Source organism: Phaethon aethereus, assembly GCF_964289735.1.
Source record: "Phaethon aethereus genome assembly, chromosome: 2".
Lineage (NCBI taxonomy): Eukaryota > Metazoa > Chordata > Aves > Phaethontiformes > Phaethontidae > Phaethon > Phaethon aethereus.
The window spans coordinates 1,327,668-1,349,224 of record NC_138582.1 but is presented as its reverse complement, the minus strand read 5'-3'; the positions used below and the strand labels follow the sequence as shown (position 1 = coordinate 1,349,224).

The 21,557-nt window shown below is 47.8% G+C and overlaps 1 protein-coding gene across 1 annotated transcript in view; it reads right to left on the bottom strand.

Annotated features, from left to right (window-relative positions):
- The window catches only part of ZC3H3 (zinc finger CCCH-type containing 3), a gene marked incomplete at both ends in the record, with an annotated part of 182,547 nt that overhangs the window by 104,839 nt on the left and 56,151 nt on the right, over positions 1 to 21,557 (bottom strand). The window contains one exon of the mRNA XM_082015055.1: positions 214 to 364. Coding sequence (XP_081871181.1) covers positions 214 to 364 — 151 coding nt within the window. The remainder of the gene's footprint in view (positions 1 to 213; positions 365 to 21,557) is intronic.

The following is a 21,557-nucleotide window of genomic DNA, read 5'->3' as shown; positions in this document are numbered from 1 at the left end:
CCCCAGACTGCAGTAAGCTGTTGGCCGCCGACTCAGGCTAACGTGATTACTAATACGATTTTACACTTTAAGTCAATAAACTCTGCGTAGAAGCAGCTAAACAAATAGAGAAATTAAGCAATGAACATGCAATGGTAATAAGACGGAACCAACGTAAGAGCTCCCTTGGTTCCTGCGTCCACCCCAGCTGCGTTCAAGGGACGGAAGAATTACCTGGATATCACGGGGCGCCTCGTCTTCCAGTTGGGAACGGGGCTGCTGAAGGACGATAAGGCTGGAGACATCACATTCTTCTTCACTATCCTGTAGCGCGTCTTTATCACCTTGTTGGCTGGGGGGCTCCTTATGAAGTGCAAGTTGGCTCCTATGAGAAAGCGAATGGAAAAAAGAGCTTGAAATTCAGGTGTGCATGGGACAGAAGGAACCTCACCAACGTAGGTCCTACACCCAACTCTTTAGCACCTGCAAAAGGGACAAAAGACTCCTAAGGTACGTCAGGCATGAGACCACCATGGCTGATGGTAACAGAAAGGCTGTCGGGCCTGGGGGTGTTTGGCTTCACCAGCCCAGCAGCAAAACTCTACCAGGTGAATCATGCACTCACCAACAATACCTTGATCCCCAACATCTACATTGGAAAGAGATTTATGCATTTAATCATTCCTGTTTTCATCATATTTTGCAGGATGATCAACACGCCGGTTTATTCTGCCGAATGTTTCATGCAATTAACAGTTATATGTTTGACTCTGGTATTCCTCCACTTGATAGCTAGCAATTTTTTTCACGGCTTTAAGGAATGCATCTAATTGCCCGACTTTTATAACATACAGCTATAACTGCCCAGATAATTAAAGCTGACACTACATGCTGAGACTAAGTCTTCTGGTTTTATAACTGATTTAAAGGGCTGGCTGTTTTTCTTGGAGATACTCTAATTAAAATTATTGCAAGGTTGAGAGGGGAAAAGCAGAATCATTATTTCCCCTGAAAATGTTGTACTCATCCCCATGTTTGTCTCCACAAGAGAAGGGAGAATAAAGTTGCTACTGGTAATCTCAGGATGCTGGATCTGTGTCGAAACAAGAAAAATAGGGAAATGCATTTTAGAGCCTATCTCATGCCCTAGAGCAGAGGGAGCGGCTTCCCCATCTCCCTACAGCAGTAGTAATGGCAATCCGTGGCTTTACTGTTTAATACAGAGAATTTTTTTCTTCTTGTGCATTTCCAAGCAAGACAGAATCTGGCGTTGGGTTCAGGAGGAATCAGGCAGCCCACAGCATGAATTTCCGCTCCCAAACTCAACCAGAATTACAACTTCTGATGAGGGGGATAGAAGAAAAGCAGGCTCTGTCACAACAGATAAATCACTGGAATTTTTCATAATAAAGGTGACGATCACAACACTCCTTGATACTATACTGTAAGATAAATGATCACTGAGCAAGGAGCGTATGGAGGGGTCCACAACCTTCAACGCCGTTTCTAAAGCCCTGAGCACGCTCACAACACCATGCAAATAATCTCTTTTATATGGATGCAATAAAATTTGGAAAGTGTTTGGTTTAAATAGCCCAGCCAGCTCTAACTTGGCAGCGCACTTGCCCAAGATGCAGCGTATGGGACCTCCAACCCCTGTTTGCACCATGCATGAAGCCAGACCCTCACACCAAATTTCTTTTAAAAGAGACTCTTTTACATCCCTCTGACTTCTATGCGGGTCCCCTGCTTAATTAATGCATCAAAATAACGCCTGTATGCAAATTACTTTCCGTGGCATTGCGGTCAGCAGCAGGCTTTTGGCGATGGCTTTCAGGACCCGCACGCTGCTGTTAACCAGCGAGCACCTATAAAACCAGCAGTGCTAGGAAGTACGCTCCAAGTAAGGGTGCGTTAAGTCAACCGGTAAACGCTGAACAAACTGAAAAGCCAGGAAGTTAACGCCAGTAACTTAAAGAGCTTCTGGTGATTTGGAATAAAAATTAAAAGAAATTAAAATAAAACAAGATGTTTTATGGACTCTGCTGGTTTTGCCTGGGATAGAGTTAATTTTCTTCACAGTAGCTAGCCCCCCCCCAGCTATGGGGCTGGTTTGGATTTGGGGTGAAAACAGTGTTGAGAACACAGGGATGTTTTTGTCGTTGCTGAGCAGTGCTTACACAGAGTCCAGGCCTCTTGCGCTTCTCACACCACCCGACCAGCGAGCAGGCTGGGCGTGCACAAGTTGGGAGGGGACACAGCCGGGACAGCTGACCCCAACAGACCAAAGGGATATTCCATGCCATATGATGTCATGCTCAGCATGTAAAACTGGGGGTAGAAGAAGGAAGGGGGGGGACAATCAGAGTTATGGCATTTGTCTTCCCAAGTCACCATTATGCATGACGGAGCCCTGCTTTCCTGGAGATGCCTGTCCATGGGAAGTGGTGAACGAATCCCTTGTTCTGCTTTGCTTGTGTGTGCGGCTTTTGCTTTACCTGTTAAACTGACTTTATCTCAAACCCTGAGTTTTCTCATTTTTACTCTTCCAATTCTCCCTCCCATCCCACTAGCAGGGAGTGAGCGAGTGGCCGTGTGGTGCTTAGTTGCTGGCTGCAGTTAAACCGTGAAATGAGCCCATGTGAACCTCATGAGGTTCAGCAAGGCCAAGTGCAGGGTCTTGCCCCTGGGTCAGGGCAACCCCTGGTATCAGCACAGGCTGGGGGTGAAGGGATGGGGGGCAGCCCCATGGAGAAGGATTTGGGGGTCCTGAGGGATGAAAAGCTGGACATGAGCCGGCAACGTGCGCTCATAGCCCAGAAGAGCAACCGTGTCCTGGGCTGCCCCCAAAGCCGCGTGGCCAGCAGGGCGAGGGAGGGGGTTCTGCCCCTCTGCCCCGCTCTGGGGAGACCCCCCTGCAGTGCTGCGTCCGGCTCTGGAGCCCTCGGCACAGGAGAGACACGGACCTGCTGGAGCGGGGCCAGAGGAGGCCCCAGCAACGCTCCGAGGGCTGGAACAGCTCTGCTGGGAGGACAGGCTGGGAGAGCTGGGGGGGCTCAGCCTGGAGCAGAGAAGGCTCCGGGGAGACCTTCCTGCAGCTGCCAGGGCTGAGAGGGGCTGGGGAGAAAGGTGGGGACGGGGTTTTTAGCTGGGCCTGTAGTGGCAGGACAAGGGGTGATGCTTTTAAACTGAAAGAGGGTAGGTTTAGATAGGACATAAGGAAGAAACATTTTACAACGAGGGTGGTGAGACACTGGCACAGGTTGCCCAGAGAAGTTGTGGGTGCCCCATCCCTGGAAGCGTTAAGGGTCAGGTTGGACGGGGCTTTGAGCAACCTGATGTCGTGGGAGATGTCCCTGCCTGTGGCAGGGGTGTTGGACTAGAGAATGTTCAAATGTTTCTTCCAGCCCAAAGTATTTGATGATTCAATGACCAGAGGAATTCCAGATGCCCATCGCTTTAGAGGTTAGGCAGGAAGAGAGGAAGGAAGATGAAAAGCAAATGCATTTTTGTGACTGTTTCCATGTCCTGGGACTGTCTGTATCAGCCTAAATTCTTCAGGGCAGCAACTGTGTGGCTTTTTAAAGCCTTTTACAAGGTTTAAGCTCTAATTACAATTATAATTGCTCGCAAGCACTAGCAAAGTATTCAGGATTGCAAATTGGGAACAACAAAAGGACAGACACGCAAAGTCCCTGCATGGCCCAACACTGCACACACATGATGAAATCCCAGCTACGGTGAGGGCTGGTGAACCGGCCAGCCAACTACAAGACCCACCTTGTCACCCAGGAGGTGTGGACATATCCAGCCTCTCATGGACTCGGGATCAACCATGTACCCAAAGCAGCTCTTTCACACCAGGAAAGGAATGAGAGCCGCAACTCCACATCCTCCCAGAACAGCAACACGAGTTGACCCTTTCCCTCCACCACTCCGACCTTAGAAAATTATTAAGCTGGGAATTTGTTGAATACATTATTAACATTTTTATTTTTGTTTGCCCCTACACAAGCTCTAGCTGCCACTAATCAACCCAGAACCTCATCAAACTCCTGCCTGACATCGTCCCCCACCTCACGCCTCGCACAAGAAATAGAGGTCCCAAATTGTTGCAGCTTGCAGGAGTTCCCCCCCTCTTTGCACAGACGGGCTGGCACCTGGTAAACTCTATTCCCCAGCGGTAATTGGATGGTGTATTCATGCCGGAGCTGCTCTTCTGAAAGTGCCTGTGCGCACGGCTCCAGCATTAACCACCTCCTGAAAGAGACTCTCCGAAGAGCTCAGTTTTCTATTATTACTTGCTAGCTGAGGGGTTTTGTGTAGATAATCATGTTATTTAGATAGGATGTTGGTTTAATTCCCTTCATTACAGGCTCCCAGGGTTGTAATTTTTTTTCTCCGCATGATGTATTCCCCGTGGCACATTTCACTCAAATCAAACACTTTACGCTTTTATTACAAACAATACCCCAGCGTCCCCCGTTATCAGCCCAGTGCACACATGCACACTCCTCGCAGAGATCCAGAGGTCAGTTCTAATGACTAATCGATCTCATTAGCTTTCCTAATTAAAAACTTTACTACCGCAATGGAAGACAAACTACAAAAAAACTGCTTGCATCATATTTGAATGGGATATGAGCATCATCTATCAGCCAGGGCTCGCAGCCCGCGCCCATCGCAATGGGCCGCGCGCTGCTGAGGTTGGTGCTTTATTCGGCGCCGTGCATCCCCCAGGCACCGCTCACACCTACCGTGCCCACGGAAAAAATCCTGGTGCAAACTCCAACGCTGATCTTGAAATGGGCAATTTGCTGCCAAAATCTCTTGCCACGGTGCTCCAAGCAGATGGGATTCAGGACCCACCAGCGCACGCATCCTTTAAGAAAGGGGCTGAATGCGACATCGTTACAAGGATCCTTATTTCTACTTTTATTTTGCTGCGAGAGATACCAGGAATTGACTCCCTTGGGGAAGCTGAAGCAGGGAGGGCAAAACCAGGGCTGGCTCCTGGGATGTCTGCAGGAGAGTTGGAAACACCAAGAGGGCCGATTTGCTTTCTGTCATCCTTCAAACATATAAGCACAGCCACACCTTAAACTTTTATATTTTCCAACCATTCCAAATTGTGTCTTATTTCTATTCTGTGTCTCCCCAAAATAAATGAAGTTTTAACATTTAAAAGGGATAGCTTTTTTCCAACCCCAATGCAAAGTGGAGAATTAAGACCACTTGCAAGGAAGTTTCAAGAAAAAAAGTAAAACCTTTTGTAAAAACATATATTTACCCCCACGGCAAGAAAAATGGGGAGAACGTTGACCTGCTGTTACTCTACTCCAAATCCTTCATCCCTATAAGCTCTCATTAAATCTGAATCCTCCACTTCTGCCAAAAAATGAGCAGAGGGGAGGCTGATATTAGCTAACTTTGTTTGCTTCTCAATCAAAGCAGGTCCAACAGTCTCACTCCTACAATCACACAGGGCTGGCACGCAGGCAGCGGGGAATGCCGCACCCTGAGCCATTTATTTCCGCATGACTGTGCCATTACAGCAGCTCTCCAGGGACGGGCCAGCATCGCCAGCCGGCTGAGCCCTAACACACAAGCGTGCAAGTCTGTGCGGCAAGAGGAAGATGCTGCTGCTCGGGGTGGGTTAGGGAAACTGCAATATTGGTAGCGTAAATCCTGTCCACCTACTGCTGGGAAAAAGGAAGTTAAATAAGCAAGGGTAATTTCCAGAGCGCGGATTCCCAAATTTAAGAGATCATTGCTGCTTTTGGAAAAGGATGTGGGAAAGAGAAAGCTTCTCATACTGGCATGGGAATTACATGGGAATTGGAAAAAAATTAGTCAGTGCTGTGGGCCATGACATGACCTGAGTCCCTACCAGGTCTCTTAACCTCCATCATCAGCCACCTCCCTGTGCATGGTGCCGAGCTGCTGCCGCTGTTGTTAAACCCCTCTCTGAGGCGAGCCAGAGAAGCAGTAAGTGACAGGTACATTGATCTTTCAGCACTTGGAAGTGAGATGAGAGCGGGAACGAATGCAAATTGGGGAGCAGAAGCTGTACCTTTGATACAGTGTCTGTATTGTTCTCAGCTCCGGAGGAAACCTCGGGATGCAAAGCAATGCAGCAGGGCCACCCTAAGGGGCCCTTTTAACTCAGTCACGAGTCCACTACAAAAAAAGCAAAGCAGAGGCCACAAACCTCTGATAAAACTGAATTGCTTTTTCAAAGACAGCCATCGGGAAGAAAAAAAAAGGGCTAAGGACTATTAGTACATGTGCAAAGGATGCCACCAGCATGCCGTTAACTCCTGATACAGGCTCTGATGCTGGTAGAGATTTAAAAACATGCGCTTGAAACCAAAAGCAGCTCCAAAAAGAACTGAAAATCTCTGCCGAAGGGTATTCTGAAAGCAAATGCTTTCTAACATGAAGATGAATCCCACAAATATCCTCGCCACAGGATTTGCTCTAGGCCTGGAAGTAAAGACTCAGCAAAACCCACAGTCCTCTCTTCCTCAGCTCCCAGAATGAAGCTGCCGTTCACCTGCTATGAAAAGCAAACCCACACTGCAGCAGCAGGAGCTTGCAGCAGGAGGAAAATCACCCGCGTGGGAAAATCACTCACGTGGGGTCCCAGGACTGCATGGGACCAAACCTCCCTCCCTTTTATAAAGCCCCAGCAAGACTGTATCCTAATTTGATAACCTTCTACAATAAGGTCACCCACCTCGTGGATGAAGGGAAGGTGTGGATGTAGTTTTCCTGGATTTTAGTAAGGCTTTTGATATTGTCCCTCACTGCAGCCTTCTAGAAAAGTTGCCCAGCTGTGATGAGCAGGTGCACAGTGTGATGGGTGAAGAACCGGCTGAAGGGCAGAACTTAAAGGGTTGTAGTTAATGGGGCTACATCTGGCTGGCAACTGGTCACCAGTGGTATTCCTCAGGGCTCCATGCTAGGACCAGTTCCGTCTAAGATTTTTATCAATGACCTGGACGCAGGAGATGAATGCACCATTAGCAAGTTTGCTGATGACACCGAACTGGGAGGTGCTGTTGACTCTCTTGAGGGCCTTGCAGAGGGATCTAGATAGATGACAGCACTGGGCAATCATTAATGGCATGAAATTTAACAAAAACAAACGCCAGATTCTGCACCTAGGACTGAGTAACACTGGGCACAAGTACAGATGGGAGAGGAGTGGCTGGAGAGCAGCCCGGCAGAAAGGGATCTAGGGGTGCTGGCTGACATCAGGGACAGCAGGAGCCAGCAGTGTGCCCTGGCAGCCAAGAGGGCAAACAGCATCCTGGGGTGCATCAAACACAGTACAACCACATGGTTAAAAGTGGTGACCATCCTACTGTATTGATAAGAAGGAAGAAGGAGGAAGAAAGAGGAAGAAGGAGGAAGAACAAAGAAGAACAAAGAAGAATGAAGAAGAGTTCCAGTTGGAAGGGACCTACAATGATCATCTAGTCCAACTACCAACTACCGTTGAACTAGATTGAGCATTGGTGCAGCCTCATCTTGAGTAGTGTGTGCAGTTCTGAGCTCCACAGTTTAAGAAGGATGTGAAGGTACCTGAATGAGTCCAGAGAAGGGCAACAGAGCTGGTGAAAGGACTGAAAGGCATGTCCTACGAGGAACAGCTAAGGACTTTGAGCTAGTCTAATTTTGAGAGAAGATGGTTGAGGGGAGACCCCTCTACAGCTTCCTGAGGAGGGAAAGTGGAGAGGGAGGTGCTGAACCTTTCTCCCTGGGATCCAGTGACAGGACACATGGCAATGGTTCAAAGCTGCGCCAGGGGAGCTTTAGACTGGACACTGGGAAGCATTTCTTTACTGAGAGGGTGGTCAAACACTGGAACAGTCTTCCTGGAGAGATGTTCAATGCCCCAAGCCTGTCAGTGTTTAAGAGGCATTTGGACAACGACCTTAATAATATGTTTTATTTTTGCTCAACACTGAAGTGGTCAGGCAGTTGGACTAGACGATTGTTGTAGGTCTCCCCCAACTGGAACTAATCTATTCTATTCTATTCGAAAATGTGATGTGTGCCTTCAAGACAACTTAATACTGGGACACTAAATGTAAGCCAAAAAGAATCCAGACAACAGCAGCAGTAACACAAATCCACAGAAAACTCCTCAGCTTTTTATATCTCAAATACATGGGAAAAAGAAAGGTGCAGCTTAAGTTATCAAGGACTATTAGGAGAAACGGAAATTTTACAAGCACGACAGACGCAGGAAACTTTTCCAGCATGCAAGGAGCTGGTTGCAGCAGTCTGACTCCAAAACTGCCGAAACATGGGTAAACTGGAGGCATATGCAGCGCTACCAAAGAGCATTTTTAACAAGAGCATGCCAGGGAAGAGAGAACTTTTCTCATCTGCATTGCAAGCCAGTGACTCACTACGCCTTGGTGAGGCTGTCACCACCCCACTGAGCCTGGTGTCCTCCCTCTGTATCCCCACAAGAGGTTCTGCAGGCTGAAAAAGCCTCAGAAACTGGCCATCCCATCAAGAATGGCCTCAGGAGGGATCTCAAGTAGCTTCCCTGGACACACTGGGCAAGAAGCTATTTCGCACCGTACTTTAACACAACAGGGTGCGGGGTCACAACCGGCGACAGGCGGGAGCGGAGCAGCTGTGCAGATGAGCTTCAGATATTGGAGCTGTGATACCCACCAGGCCACCACTTCTCAGTACAACAGCATGGGGAGTCAGAGGGGAAATACAGGGAAAATCCCAAGCATCACCCCTGTCCTTCCATCATCCCCATGGCAAGCCCACACCGGCACATGAGGGCAAATTTGGTGGCAGAAGACAGGTTTGCAGTCAGGAGCGACCTCAACAGCAAAAGCACTGTGGGAAGCTCCGACGATGAGGATGTACCAGTTCCCCTCCTGCTGCGACAGCTCTGTGCACATGGAGAAGGTGGATTACAGGATTTTGGGGTCCCAACTATTGCCCTTGTTATCAACCTAGAGCCTCGTGTTACCTGCTTTCCTACCACGGGGAGACAATGCTTTCTCAGTGATTATTCGTTACTGAAGGACTTGAAGACCTTAATTTCTTAATTCCTATGAAATTCATCTCTAAAGAGAAGTGATGTCACGCTAAGAGGAGGAGAGCTAAAAATGTTGAAGATGTCCCTGCTCATTGCAGAGAGGCTGGACTAGATGACCTTTAAAGGTCCCTTCCAACACAAACTATTCTGTGATTCCATGATTCTAAATCCCAGAATTTAAAACCCTATACCCCACTTCTCCCATCTCCATTTTCCCAACTGTGAAATAGGTAGTTAGGTTAGAGGCATACCTTTAAGCTCACTTTCTTGAGGGGAAAACAAAATAACATACAAAGTCACCACTTTGCTGTAGGGTCTGCAACAAAATTTTGCAAGGCACTTTGAAGACAGGATGTGCCATGCAGTTATTTTTCTTTTTCCTGAAACACAGTGAATTTTAGAACATTGTGCCTTTCAAGCATGCTAGGTATTACAGTATTTTTTAAAAGAAAACACAATCCCAAATATTTTAGCACTTATGATCAAGACTGAGAGCGGTAGTTGAGTAACCATGGGGTTTGCAGTCATGCAAGTGGCTGGAGTCCACCAGGGAGGTCCAAGACAGCTCTGCCAGGCACATCTCCACAGCAAGGGGCTCTGCAGGAACCCAGCAGAGGTTAGATCCATTTTTAAGGTGAGTTTTATTTTCTTTTGTTAAGATGGGCAGCAGCTTCGCCTTGTTCCAATATTGGACTTGTGGGCAGCAATGGGTATTTTGCAAACAGTGCTTGAAGAGTAACGTGCTGACGTGGATGCCATGAGCTGTGCTGTGCTTGCACAACCTGCCAGTCCCATGCTGCGGCCATCACATTCGGGGCCGCTGAGGGTGCACTGGAAGCCTCATGAAAAATAACGCTGATGCATGCTGCTGATAAAATAGCGATGTCCACAGCATACTCCCTGAAACCAGAAGCATGAATTACTTTGGTATAGACAGAGGAATGTAAAGAAGCACTCGTCATCCTTTTGCCAAGTGTTGCTTTCTCAGAGAGACTTCTGCTCGTTGTCGGGTGCAGAGGTGGCAGGGCAACCCCAGCGCCCAAAGCTCCTGGGGATATCCCCATCCCCAACAGCACAAGCTTCCCTGGGTGAGAAATACTGTGGATGGGAAGGACACAGCAAATGGAGGAAAAAAATTGAAAGACAAAGAGAAGATGAGCTAAAACAAGAGGGCAGCAGCTGGTTTTGGGGACCGGACAGGGGAACAGAGAGTATATAATAGCAATTACACTGAATAATTTGAGAGAAAAAGGAAGGGTCCCAGAAGTTAAAAGCTAAAAGTCACTGAAAGCCAGCGTAGCTCTGCCTTCAGTGGCCTTAAAAAACCCTTGCACAGCTCCAGAAGAAGTTGTGGACCTACCCAACTCATGCACGGACCTTTCAAGACTTATGTTAACAGATCATGCATCAAGTGACATTGCAGTGAGGAGAAATCTGTGGGTGAACCTGAATAAAGTTTCATCACACCTCCTACAAACCCTTTTGGTGTTTCCTGTTACACCAGAAGCACCTGAAAGGCGTCAGCCCCAAGCCATACGGCTCCGATGCCTTTTGTTCTGGCTACCAACTTGGCCAAGTCCCTAGAGCTAACAAAAGGATTTGGGATTACTGTAATACTGTTACGAATTTAGTGTGAAAGCAGACACCAGTATTACAGGATGATTATCGCAGAGCGTGTTCAATATGTTCACACAGAATGGCACAGCAAGAGGTTAATTATATTGCTACTGGAATCAGCTTCCAAAAGGACCATCCTTCGGTTTAAGAGGGGAATTTAATTTTCACACTCATTCAGTTCTGAGTTCTTTCAAGAGCGACGGCTATTTATGCCAGAATGTAAACGATGGTTTATGATCATGAACTGCTGCTTAATAGGGAATAAATCCAATTGATCAAAAGTGCTTTACCTGTGACCCCAAGCAAGACTGCTGTTCAGGCTATAATATTCGCAGAGGACAAGACAAGCACGGGCTTTGCAGCTGAAACATTTTAGCGGGCTCCAAACCCATTGCAATATTTGCTTAGTATGGCAGCCGCTTTCAGCTGGGAACATTTGGGGAATTAATACCAAATCTGCTTCGCTAATTCCTTTACGCTGAACGGACCGTAGGCAAAGATAAAGTTAACATAACCCATCAGGCATGACAGTGCATTGGTACAGTGGCACTTGGTAGAGATCAACCCTAAGGAAATGCCCATTTCAGCAGGGAAGATATTAAAATCCATGTATACTATTCAAATGAATTGCATGTGTCTGGGTATGCACCTGAAATTCCTGTTTTTAAGCAAAAAGAACAGAATTTTTGTTTCCTGGAAATGTGGAGTGGGAGCAATGGGCAAAGCATTGCCCAGCTTCAAGGGAAAAATGAAGAGATGCAACCAGCAGGTCAAGGGGGGGGATTCTGCCCCTCTGTCCCGCTCTGGGGAGACCCCCCTGCAGTGCTGCGTCCAGCTCTGGAGCCCTCGGCACAGGAGAGACATGGACCTGCTGGAGCGGGGCCAGAGGAGGCCCCAGCAACGCTCCGAGGGCTGGAACAGCTCTGCTGGGAGGACAGGCTGGGAGAGCTGGGGGGGTTCAGCCTGGAGCAGAGAAGGCTCCGGGGAGACCTTCCTGCAGCTGACAGGGCTGAGAGGGGCTGATAAGAAAGATGGGGATGGGGTTTTTAGCAGGGCCTGTTGCAAGAGGACAAGGGGTGACGGTTTTAAACTGAAAGAGGGGAGATTTACATTGGACATAAGGAAGACCTAGTTTATGATGAGGGCGGTGAGACACTGACACAGGTTGTCCAGAGAAGCTGTGGATGCCCCATCATTGGAAGCGTTCAAGTTCGGGTTGGACAAGGGTTTGAGCAACATGATCTTGTTGACGATATCCCTGCCCATGGCAGGGGAGTTGTACTGGATGATCTTTAAAGGTCCCTTTAAACCCAAACCATTCTATGGTTTGATGATTATCAAAAGCTCACCAAGCCAACATTCATTAGCACCTGAGAAGTCTGGAGAGAGCCTTGGGGAAACTTGTTCCCAGAACAGAAATTTTTCAACGTGGAAATACCACTGGATGAGGTTAAAAGTTACGTCCCAGCTTGGCTTAGACCCAATGAGGACTCAAAGTCTCACTCCTGTGCTCTCATCACACACAAGTTCAAGGTCTCAGGACGTCAACACCACCCTCTTGCTTTGGAGGTGGCAAATAAAAACAAATAAATTTTACCAAGTTTTCACAAAAAGCTTATTTTCATATTAGGACAACTTTATTCTCCCCATTCATCAGACTGCCTGCTTCCTCCTCCTCAAGTCATGGTTGTAACGATGTCCACTTTCCTGAGAAAGGCTGCACTGCTCAATCAAAGGTATTCATTACAAAGTTTAAACAAACTGTAGGTCAGTCTCATTTTCCTACCTGCAGGGCACAGACCAAGCAATAACACTTCCCAAAATCAACTTCAATTAGGAGCTTTTCATCCATATTTTTTGGCAACAGGCTACTTGGAGCATGGCACAAGCACACACCAGGAATGCAGTAAAATCTCTGCACAACAGGAGTTGGAATAACATTTGAGTTACGGCTTTTTCCAGATGTCATAGCAAGCCTCATTGTCACTGGTGAAACACAGCTCATCAGAGTTCACTGAGAAACTCAAGAGCCAGTTCGAAACCATCATGACTCTTAGAAACTTCCTAGTTCTCTGCTCAACATCAACCCTTCTTCCCCCTTTGCAAGGCCAGGTCAAGCACCTCCACCCTGCACCCAGGGCTGGGGAGAGCTCACAGGTCTCATACACCTCCCCAGAGCAAAACCCCACACTGATCCCGCCCCCTCTGCCTGGGTGCGGACCTATGAACGAGAGGTGACAGACCTGGCAATGATGACCACCACAGGGCAGAAGGGCAACTGCTGCTTCCATGCTTCTCCAACGTCTTCTCTGCGCATTTTGACAGCAAGATACACCCATGTGCCTCAGTATGGGCACAGACCCACCGTCATCATCAGGTAGGGTTGAGTAGTGTTGGCCTGAAGGAGCTCCAGTGCTGGAGAAAAAGCTTCATTTCAATCATAACACATGGATCCTTCAATAGTCGTTGTTCAACCTTTTTTCAACCTTCCCACTTGATCAACCTTTTTTGTTTTTTTTTTAAACTGCTTACTTTCTGAAAATGTGGTTGAGTTGTGATTACTGAATCCAAAAAATTATTTGAAAAGAGATCACAGAATGATTGAGGTTGGAAGGGACCTCTGGACATCAGCTGGTTCAGCTCCCTGTTCCAGCAGGGCCACCTACAGCCAGCTGCCCAGGACCATGTCCAGATGGATTCTGAATATCTCCAAGGATGGAGACTCCACAACCTCCCTGGACTACCTGTGCCAGTGCTCAATCACCCTCACAGTAAAGAAGTGTTTCCTGATGTTCAGACAGAGCCTCCTCTGGTCCTGTCACTAGGCACCGCTGAGAATAGCCTGGTCCTGTCCTCCTTGCACCCTCCCTTCAGGTATTTATAGACATTAATAAGATCCTCCCTGAGCTTTCTCTTCAGATGTGACACACTTCACCACATCAAGAACCCATCAGCAGCATTGCATGTGCAGCATCTCATACACCCCACAGGACCCAGCAATGGTTAAAGTTCTTCCAGCTGCTGGCCAGGATCCAAGTGAGCATCCAGATGCTCTGATGCAGAACGCAGAGGATGTTTACATTGGGATCATATACTTTAAAGGTTGTTGGACAGTGTCAAAGGTTACAGCACAACACAAAGGAAGAAACAGCATCTCTTGCTCCATGTTTAAAAATAATCCAAAGGTTTAGGAAAGCCCCACCATGTGTGGAAATGGCATGGGGGAACCAGGTGATCCCTCAGCTGTTGAGAAGAGCAGAGAAAAGGGGAGTCAGGAGGAGAGCATCTGGAGAAGCTGGCGACAATGTGGCAAGGAGAATACTGCCAGCGAGGAAACATCATCAGTGAGCATGACAGGAGAGAAGGGGAGGCAGCAGAATGAAAAGGAGCAGATGTGAAAATCAGAGAGTTCCAAGAAACTCCCTGGAAAATGCGGCTGCAAAAGACACTCAGGATCAGCCTCCCGATAGGCTGAGGATCTGCACTCCCCTTTCAGCCCACTGCCTGTGGCTGATGCTGAACAAGTTCAAGTGAATGAAACCACACAGCATCAGGCAAGGTTGATTGAGACTTGGGAGCAGGTTTGCAATACCCCCTTTGCACAAGAACTAGGGGAAAAGACATCACTGTGCGTCCCTGTTAGCTGGGCCTCCTGACTCCATGGTGTACATCTGTATGCACATTTGCACCGAGAAAGTTAGCTCATCTGCTTCTCTGATCAACCCATCCATCCGGTTCATCTAGCCCAACTCCTCTGCCACCTCCTCCACCCATCCCTCCATGACCCATCTACTGACGCGGCGCAAAACAGGCATTTCCCTACAGCAAATGTTGTTGCCAATTTGTCTGCTGCTCAAATGCAACACTTAGAATCATAGAACAGTTTGGGCTGGAAGGGACCTTTGAAGCTCATCTAGCCCAACCCCCTGCCATGAGCAGGGACATCTTCAACCAGAGCAGGTTGCTCAGAGCCCCGTCCTACCTGACCTGGGATGTTTCCAGGGATGGGGCATCGACCACCTCTCTGGGCAACCTGGGACAGGGTTTCACCTCTTTGTCAAAAATTTCTTCCATATATCTAGTCTAAACCACTTCTGGTGGTTCAGCAGGTTGTTTTTTGGTTTTGTGGTTTTTTTTTTAGAAGGAATGGGGAAAAATGCAAACTTTTATTGCTGCATGCTGGGAATACTGTGTACTTGCGAGCAGAACAGCAAATATTTGCTCCTTCTCACCCAGCATGGGTTGCAGCCTCCCGTCTCCATTCCTACCCGTGGCTGAGATGCTGCGTATAAAGGAGGTTTATTGGATCCAGTGTCCTTGGTTTTGGGGTTTTTTTGCCAGCACCAGAATAAAGATGCCATCATCTCCATTCAGGAAAGGTAATTGCTAACAACTCACTCGGGCTGCTGAGCTGCAAGAGCCGGCAAGCAGAGCAGCATGGACCGAGTTCTTGGTGGTGTTTTCGGGAGCAGCCGTGAGCCCTACACTGGCCAAACCAGCAAGCCAAAGTCCCAACAAACGAAAGACCTTCTGCTGGTGCCTCTGAGTTCCATTCCCCTGGACCACACTGCTGGGGAATTTTATTTTTTTTTATCATACTAAATTAGGCATTTAAATCTTGCACATAGTGCAGAAGATTCATGATGTATGTCTCCCGGTCCTAGAAAGGCTAACGCTGATTTAATACACGTAGATCTTTCCTGATGATTGGTAGCCCATTACACACCGATCGTCAGCACGTTATACATCACAGGCTGTGCTCCCCTTCCTCCAGCTAGCAGGAAACTATCCGGTTGCTCGCAGGGTTTTCCATCCCTTATAGTTGCAGTAGTAAGGATTAACTAGCTGAACTACAGCGGGGAAGGACTGGAACACAGCCATGTGCTGTGGCATCTCTATTCCTCCATCCCTAAAGAAAAGGGCAGTGCCACGAGGACCATCATTACGCTGAAGCCTGAGTTAAGTGCAGCAGGATGGAAATCACTCCCCAGAGTCTGGCCACTCTTCCAGACCTTCCCGTTGCTTCTTCCACGGTTCTCTGCCTCCTTGGGATGCTCAGTGATTTTGAAATGAATTTTGACTGCAGCCAGGTTTGCAAACACTACATTAGCCACAGCAAATAGGTGACGGCTACAGCATTGTCAGACACACCAGCAAGTAATAAAACATATTACCCCGTGATGGCTGCCTGTGTGGTCCCAAGTGACTGCCACGAGCCAGCCCGACTACCCATGCAAGACCCAGCTGTACTGCTTTCCGAAGAGGTCTGGATTGGCACGCCTCAGAGCAACACCAGCACCTGAAGCCAGGTGATTTGGGGAGCCACAGGGAATAACAGGCAGAACAGAGTTTGACTCAGCTCTACAATTTTAATATCCATATTTAAACTGAAACAGAAACTCTGGCAAATGTCTATGTTTATTCTCTCCAATCACAAAATACAGAGAGAGGTGGAGATGGATAGACTCCAACAAGGTCCTGCTGGGGACAGGAGGACACGTCACCTGTCACCTACCTCCCAGTAATCCAAGAAGAAGCGTGGTCCCAAAACCACGCTCCCACACTCAGCAGCTGGTGGGTGGGCACAACACCACAGCCCCATCCCCGCTGCTGAAAGGTAGCCCCATCCCAACGCCGTGGGAGCAGAGGAGCCCACTAAGGATGGGGAGAGACCACGTTATCCACCCCTCCGCTGGGACCAGCGTGAAGTGGTCACACTTAATGCACTAAACACACTTTTTCCAGCTACAGCCCACGTTAAAGAGCCTGAATGGGTCCCTGGAGCATTGGCCCGTGTTCAAACACAACCCTTATTATTATAACAAAAGAGGGTGGTGGGGGTTTTTTTTCCCCTTCCTTCAGTGAATGATTATTAATGTGTTTCCAGGAGCTGGGTCCATTTCTCTAAATGAGAGCGGGATGGCAGGAGGAAGGCTGATAAATGCCCTCCTCCCCCTGGCCTCGCGGCGGGAGCTGCCAGGGGTTCTCGTTCTAACAAGCTGCAGATGGAAGACGACTGGAATAACAAAGTATGAATTTTTATGAGTCTAATAAATCACTCCACTTTTCCTGCTCTTGATCGTTTTCAGCACTTCAGACACTAGAAAAACCCCAGCTATAATCAAATGGGTTCACGGATCTCGTGTTAACGCCTCGCCGTGGCACGGAGAAAGGTGGCTCTGCCTCAGGAAGCGACAGAGAGCACTTGTCGGGCTGAAAATCCATTTGCATTCGTGCTTTAGTATTGACTTTTTTTTAATTTAACAAGGAGAAATTTGAATCCGTTAGGTATTCCCCCACCCTCAAAGCCACTTATCAAACTGAAGGCCACCCAGCTTTTACCTTTCCTAACTATCCATTTAAAAAGACCCTGACCTGACTCTGGCATCAGCAGAGAAACTTGTATAAACTCTGTAAGAATGGAGGGAAACTTTGCAGGCAGCAGGTTTATTAAGCCCCTTTTAATTCTCCTTTCTAAAATTCTGTATAAAGCAGACAATGGACAGGCTCCAAATGCATTCGAACAAGAAACAAAAGGTTTCAACGTCAAGTTGCAACCACTGAGCATGCGCACACATGTTTGCTGAGGGAATTACCTGCCAAAAGGCCTGATGAACACCATGTCGATGGAAACAAAGAATCAAGACTTTGCTCTCCTTACCAAAAAACTACTCTTGAACCCTCCAGGACAGTGACCGGCAGAGGAAAACAGAGCCAAAGTCAGAGACACCATGATGTGGTTAAGCAAAGGAGAACAGCACCATTGCTCCCTGCCCGTCTGCAATCCCTCGAGACCAAGCACAGGAGTCCAACCTGCAGCTCCAAGAACTTCGAAGCCTGAAAAAAAAATCACCTCTGTAATGGATGCAGCTCTCCTGGTCCCCCAGCGGCCATGCTGACAGCAAGCCTCCATCCCACCGCACCAGCGAAGCAGCAGCATCCCGAGCCTTCACGCTTTACCTCCCCGAAGGAAAGAGGACAAAGTTAGCTGGGAAACCTGTTGTTTCCGTCATCCTCATCCTGCCCCAGTCTTTAATCCATTCAATATGTTTTTCCCCGCTTTTCATTTGCTTTTCCAGCACAGCACTGAATCAGGGAGGGAATTCATCTTTGACAAACATTTACCGATTATCAAATCACAACTGCAGCCGCAGACAGGGGCAATAAGTCACTTTAAGCAGCCGTCCGTATTGCAGGCTGAGGACTTTGGGCAGCTCCTCGATGACAAATAACTCCTGTCAAAGCCGCGTGTTCCCTGGCGCTCCGAACCCGTGTTCTCTGTTGTTCCACACTACCTGGTGTTTAATGACAACACTGTCAGACTAAAGACGAAGCCTCTGCGCTGCGGACTGTCAAAGCCCTATTAGAGGAAAGATTGAGACCCTACTCTTCTTAAACTCACTCAAGCAACACAACCCGCTAGTTTTTATAATTATTGTACGAGAGCCATCGATCGCACGCTGACATCTAACCTATCCGTATGAAATGGGAGTAGTTTGCTAGGTGACAGTTGCTATAGATTATTGTGGGTGGGTTGGTGGGTTTTTTTTCTTCCCCCCTTTTATCCATCGCTCTACAAAGCTAGAATGGATGGGAAGGAAGAAGAGGAAAGCGTGTGCCTTCACGTAGGTGCCTTTTCTATCGCAGCTCTTTACCTTCAAAGCAACTTTTGGAAGTTTGCCACTTGCAGGACGCTTCCCCAGTTGGGAAAACCAACCTGCCTTCTCTGACTTGCACATCTCCTAGCACACGAGCCGTACTCAGATCATCCCAACAAGCATCTAACACCAGGACAATGTTTCAGAAGCACATCCTTGCATGGAAATGCTCACGTAGACAGATCAGGGGGATTATGTCGGAAACAAAACACTGAACGCTGATCCTGGAGGCAGGTAGCAACCCAAGGCACCCTCAACATGCAGGACTGCCAGCTCAGCGCGGGTTTATCCCTGTGAACTCCTTCCCTTCCTCCCCAGGGTTACAGCTCTGCATTTAGTGAAAGAAGCAGAAAACCCAGCATCTCCAGCTGCAGTATCGCAATGGAGGAAGAATTCATGCCCACACGATGCTATTGAGATTGCATTGCTTCTCAGCATCCCCCCCAAAAAAACCTCACAGAGATAAGACATAAGTGGTGGTAGCATCTCTGTCCAGGCAGATGTCTGCTGATGCAGGCAGCCAACAAACCACACTGGGGCCTGGTTAGATGGTTTCCATCTAACAAAGCATCCATCCATTCATTTTGTTTTACTCCCAGAGAAGGACTGAATGAAATTTTGGGTTGGCACCAAAGAAAAAAGTTTTCTCCCAGAATACAAACACAGAGTCCGGAGTAAATTCAGCACTCTGGGGATGTTGTACTGAATTTCCAATGGCATGAAGGAAGGGAACCATAGTCCAAGGGTGATGGGAAGCTACATTTGAGCCATAAAAAGAGGCATGAAGGGAAGGAGATAAGAGCCAAGGAGGCACTCAGCTGTACTGAGAGAAACTTCATAGAATCATAGAATATTTTGGGTTGGAAGGGACCTTTAAAGGTCATCTAGTCCAACTCCCTGCCATAAGTAGGGACATCTTCAACCAGAGCAGGTTGCTCAGAGCTCTGTCCCACCTGACCTTGAATGTTTCCAGGGATAGGGCATCTAACCATCTATAATCAACTTAGGTTGAACAGGAAGAGCTATGTCCCAAGGAACAAAGCCTAGTTTGTTTCTGTGGCTGCCCACCTCTCTCAGCACCTCCCTTGCACATGCACCAAGACGACCACAATAACACGGCCTCTCTGATTTCTGCAACATCTCTCCAACACAGTTTTCATTTCACTGGGGAAAAATCCTTTTATCTGAGCTGCTTCCAACAGACAAAGTTGGGGATAGATGCTGCTCCCAAATCCAACTTGCATGGCAAGCAATGATTTTGCTCCTCAGAAGCTCCACTCTCAAAACCAAGGTTGGGGCCACTTTACCATCAGTTATTTTGGAAGTAGTACATGTGTGACTTGCCACCAGAGGCTCACAGCTGCCACCGCATGCACACAGCCAGCAGCAAATGCACGTGCTAACTCATATGCTAGAAATTCAAGAGAGTTTGGACTGATGAGGGGAGGAGGAAGAACATTGCTGTTGCTTTAAAGAGATGTCCTCATTTGCTTAAAGCAGCTACCAGATCCGCTAAGTTACTATAAATAAGTATTTTCACAGCCTAAGCTATGCACAAGCATCAGTGCATGTGGTTTATTTACTTGTATTGCCCAGTTGGGTGATACAGCTGGGCAAGTTCGGCACGCATTCACTTCTTCCACCTCCCCAAAGACCACGGCTTTGTCTGCGATAGAGGAGAAAGGACCCTCCATCACTCCACAGACAGACAGCTCTGGATGCTCAGTGTGAGGCTAGATGGCACCGAGGGGTACTCAAACCCTAACCCACCATCCCATTCCATGGTCAGAGCTGCAGAAACTCCCACCACCAGGTCTTAACTGGGACCCAACGAGCCAAAACCACCGTTCCTGCACCAGAGGAGAAATCTTCTCATGGGTCTGATCCAAATAAATAGCCCTCTTTGGGGTGGGGGCAGTGAGAGGGAGCTTAAACCATAGAAAGATGACAACCCAACCTTTACTTGGTTGAAGTCCACATAGGGCTCAGGGTCTTCTAAATTACGGTGTTGAAAACATAAGACAGGATTACAAGAAGGAAATTTCCACCTGGATGGCTCAAGCGAGTCATTCCTTGTTAGGAAATCTGAAATAAGCACCACACCACATGAGACTGTGCATTAATTTTGATTCAAGGTCCTTCCAGCCATGATTTCTTAGCATAAAGGCATAAAGACGACCCCACACAGTCTTTTTAAGAAAGGGAGCAAAGAGGAAAGCTTTGACGTTGGTGGCTTCTTAGCTCCTGAAGTCAACAATGAAGTTAGAGACATCGCAATAAGGAAAGCTCAGATGTCCCACTCACTTGGTCCCAATTAACTTTTCTATATCCAAGGCTGCTAATGAAGAAGGGAGCAAAATGGAGAAGAAAAGTTTCCACTTGTGATTGAAAATAAACACTGTTTTACCCAACATGTCCATAATCCTGTCTCTACCCTCCAATCGAGAGAGCTTTATGTTCAGGTTTCCATCCCTGAGGCCCAGAGCAGTCATCCTGGCCTCTCCAACAGCACACGTTGAAGGAAACAGCATCTTCTCCTGCAACTACAAACCTCCAGTAGTGCCAAGATTCTGCCTCCAATAAACACCTAATTTTCTAAATCCTGAGTGACAGGCGAGCAGAGCGCTTCCCTTGTACCGTCCTCAGGATCGCCCAGGGATGTCAGCATGGCAGAGGGAAAGAAGAACAAGAAATCTCGCTTCTCCTGCCTCCAAGTTTGACAAGCCATCTGAGACAAGGGTGGTAATACTTGATAAATTTTCATTTCCCTTCCGAGGCTGTCAGGTAATCTTTTTATTGACAGCGCTACAGGGGTTTTCTGTAGTCTCAGGGAAAAGGGCATGTGCTCTTGCTTGTTATTAAACCAAATACATATTTCGGATGGAGAAACAGCTACTATCCACCTCTGCCTACAAATAAATCCTTCGGGTACAAGTCCTGCGTAACTCCATACATCACGCAAGCTGCACGGAAGCCCGGTTCACCACACAGTGCCCTTGGAAACTCCCCAGCACAAATCCAGAGCTGAAACCACCGCTAGCTCTGGGTCTCCTGTCACCACCCAAACGACCGTGCTTCCCCCTCTCTTAGGGGGATAATTTTACAGTGAAGAGTACTCAAATGCCAAGAGACGTTTCTGTGGCTTAAGTGTGACCACATCATTTCTAATAATACCCACCAGAGTCACAGCTCGGTGGTGGTTCCCAAACTACCATGTGAGGCCA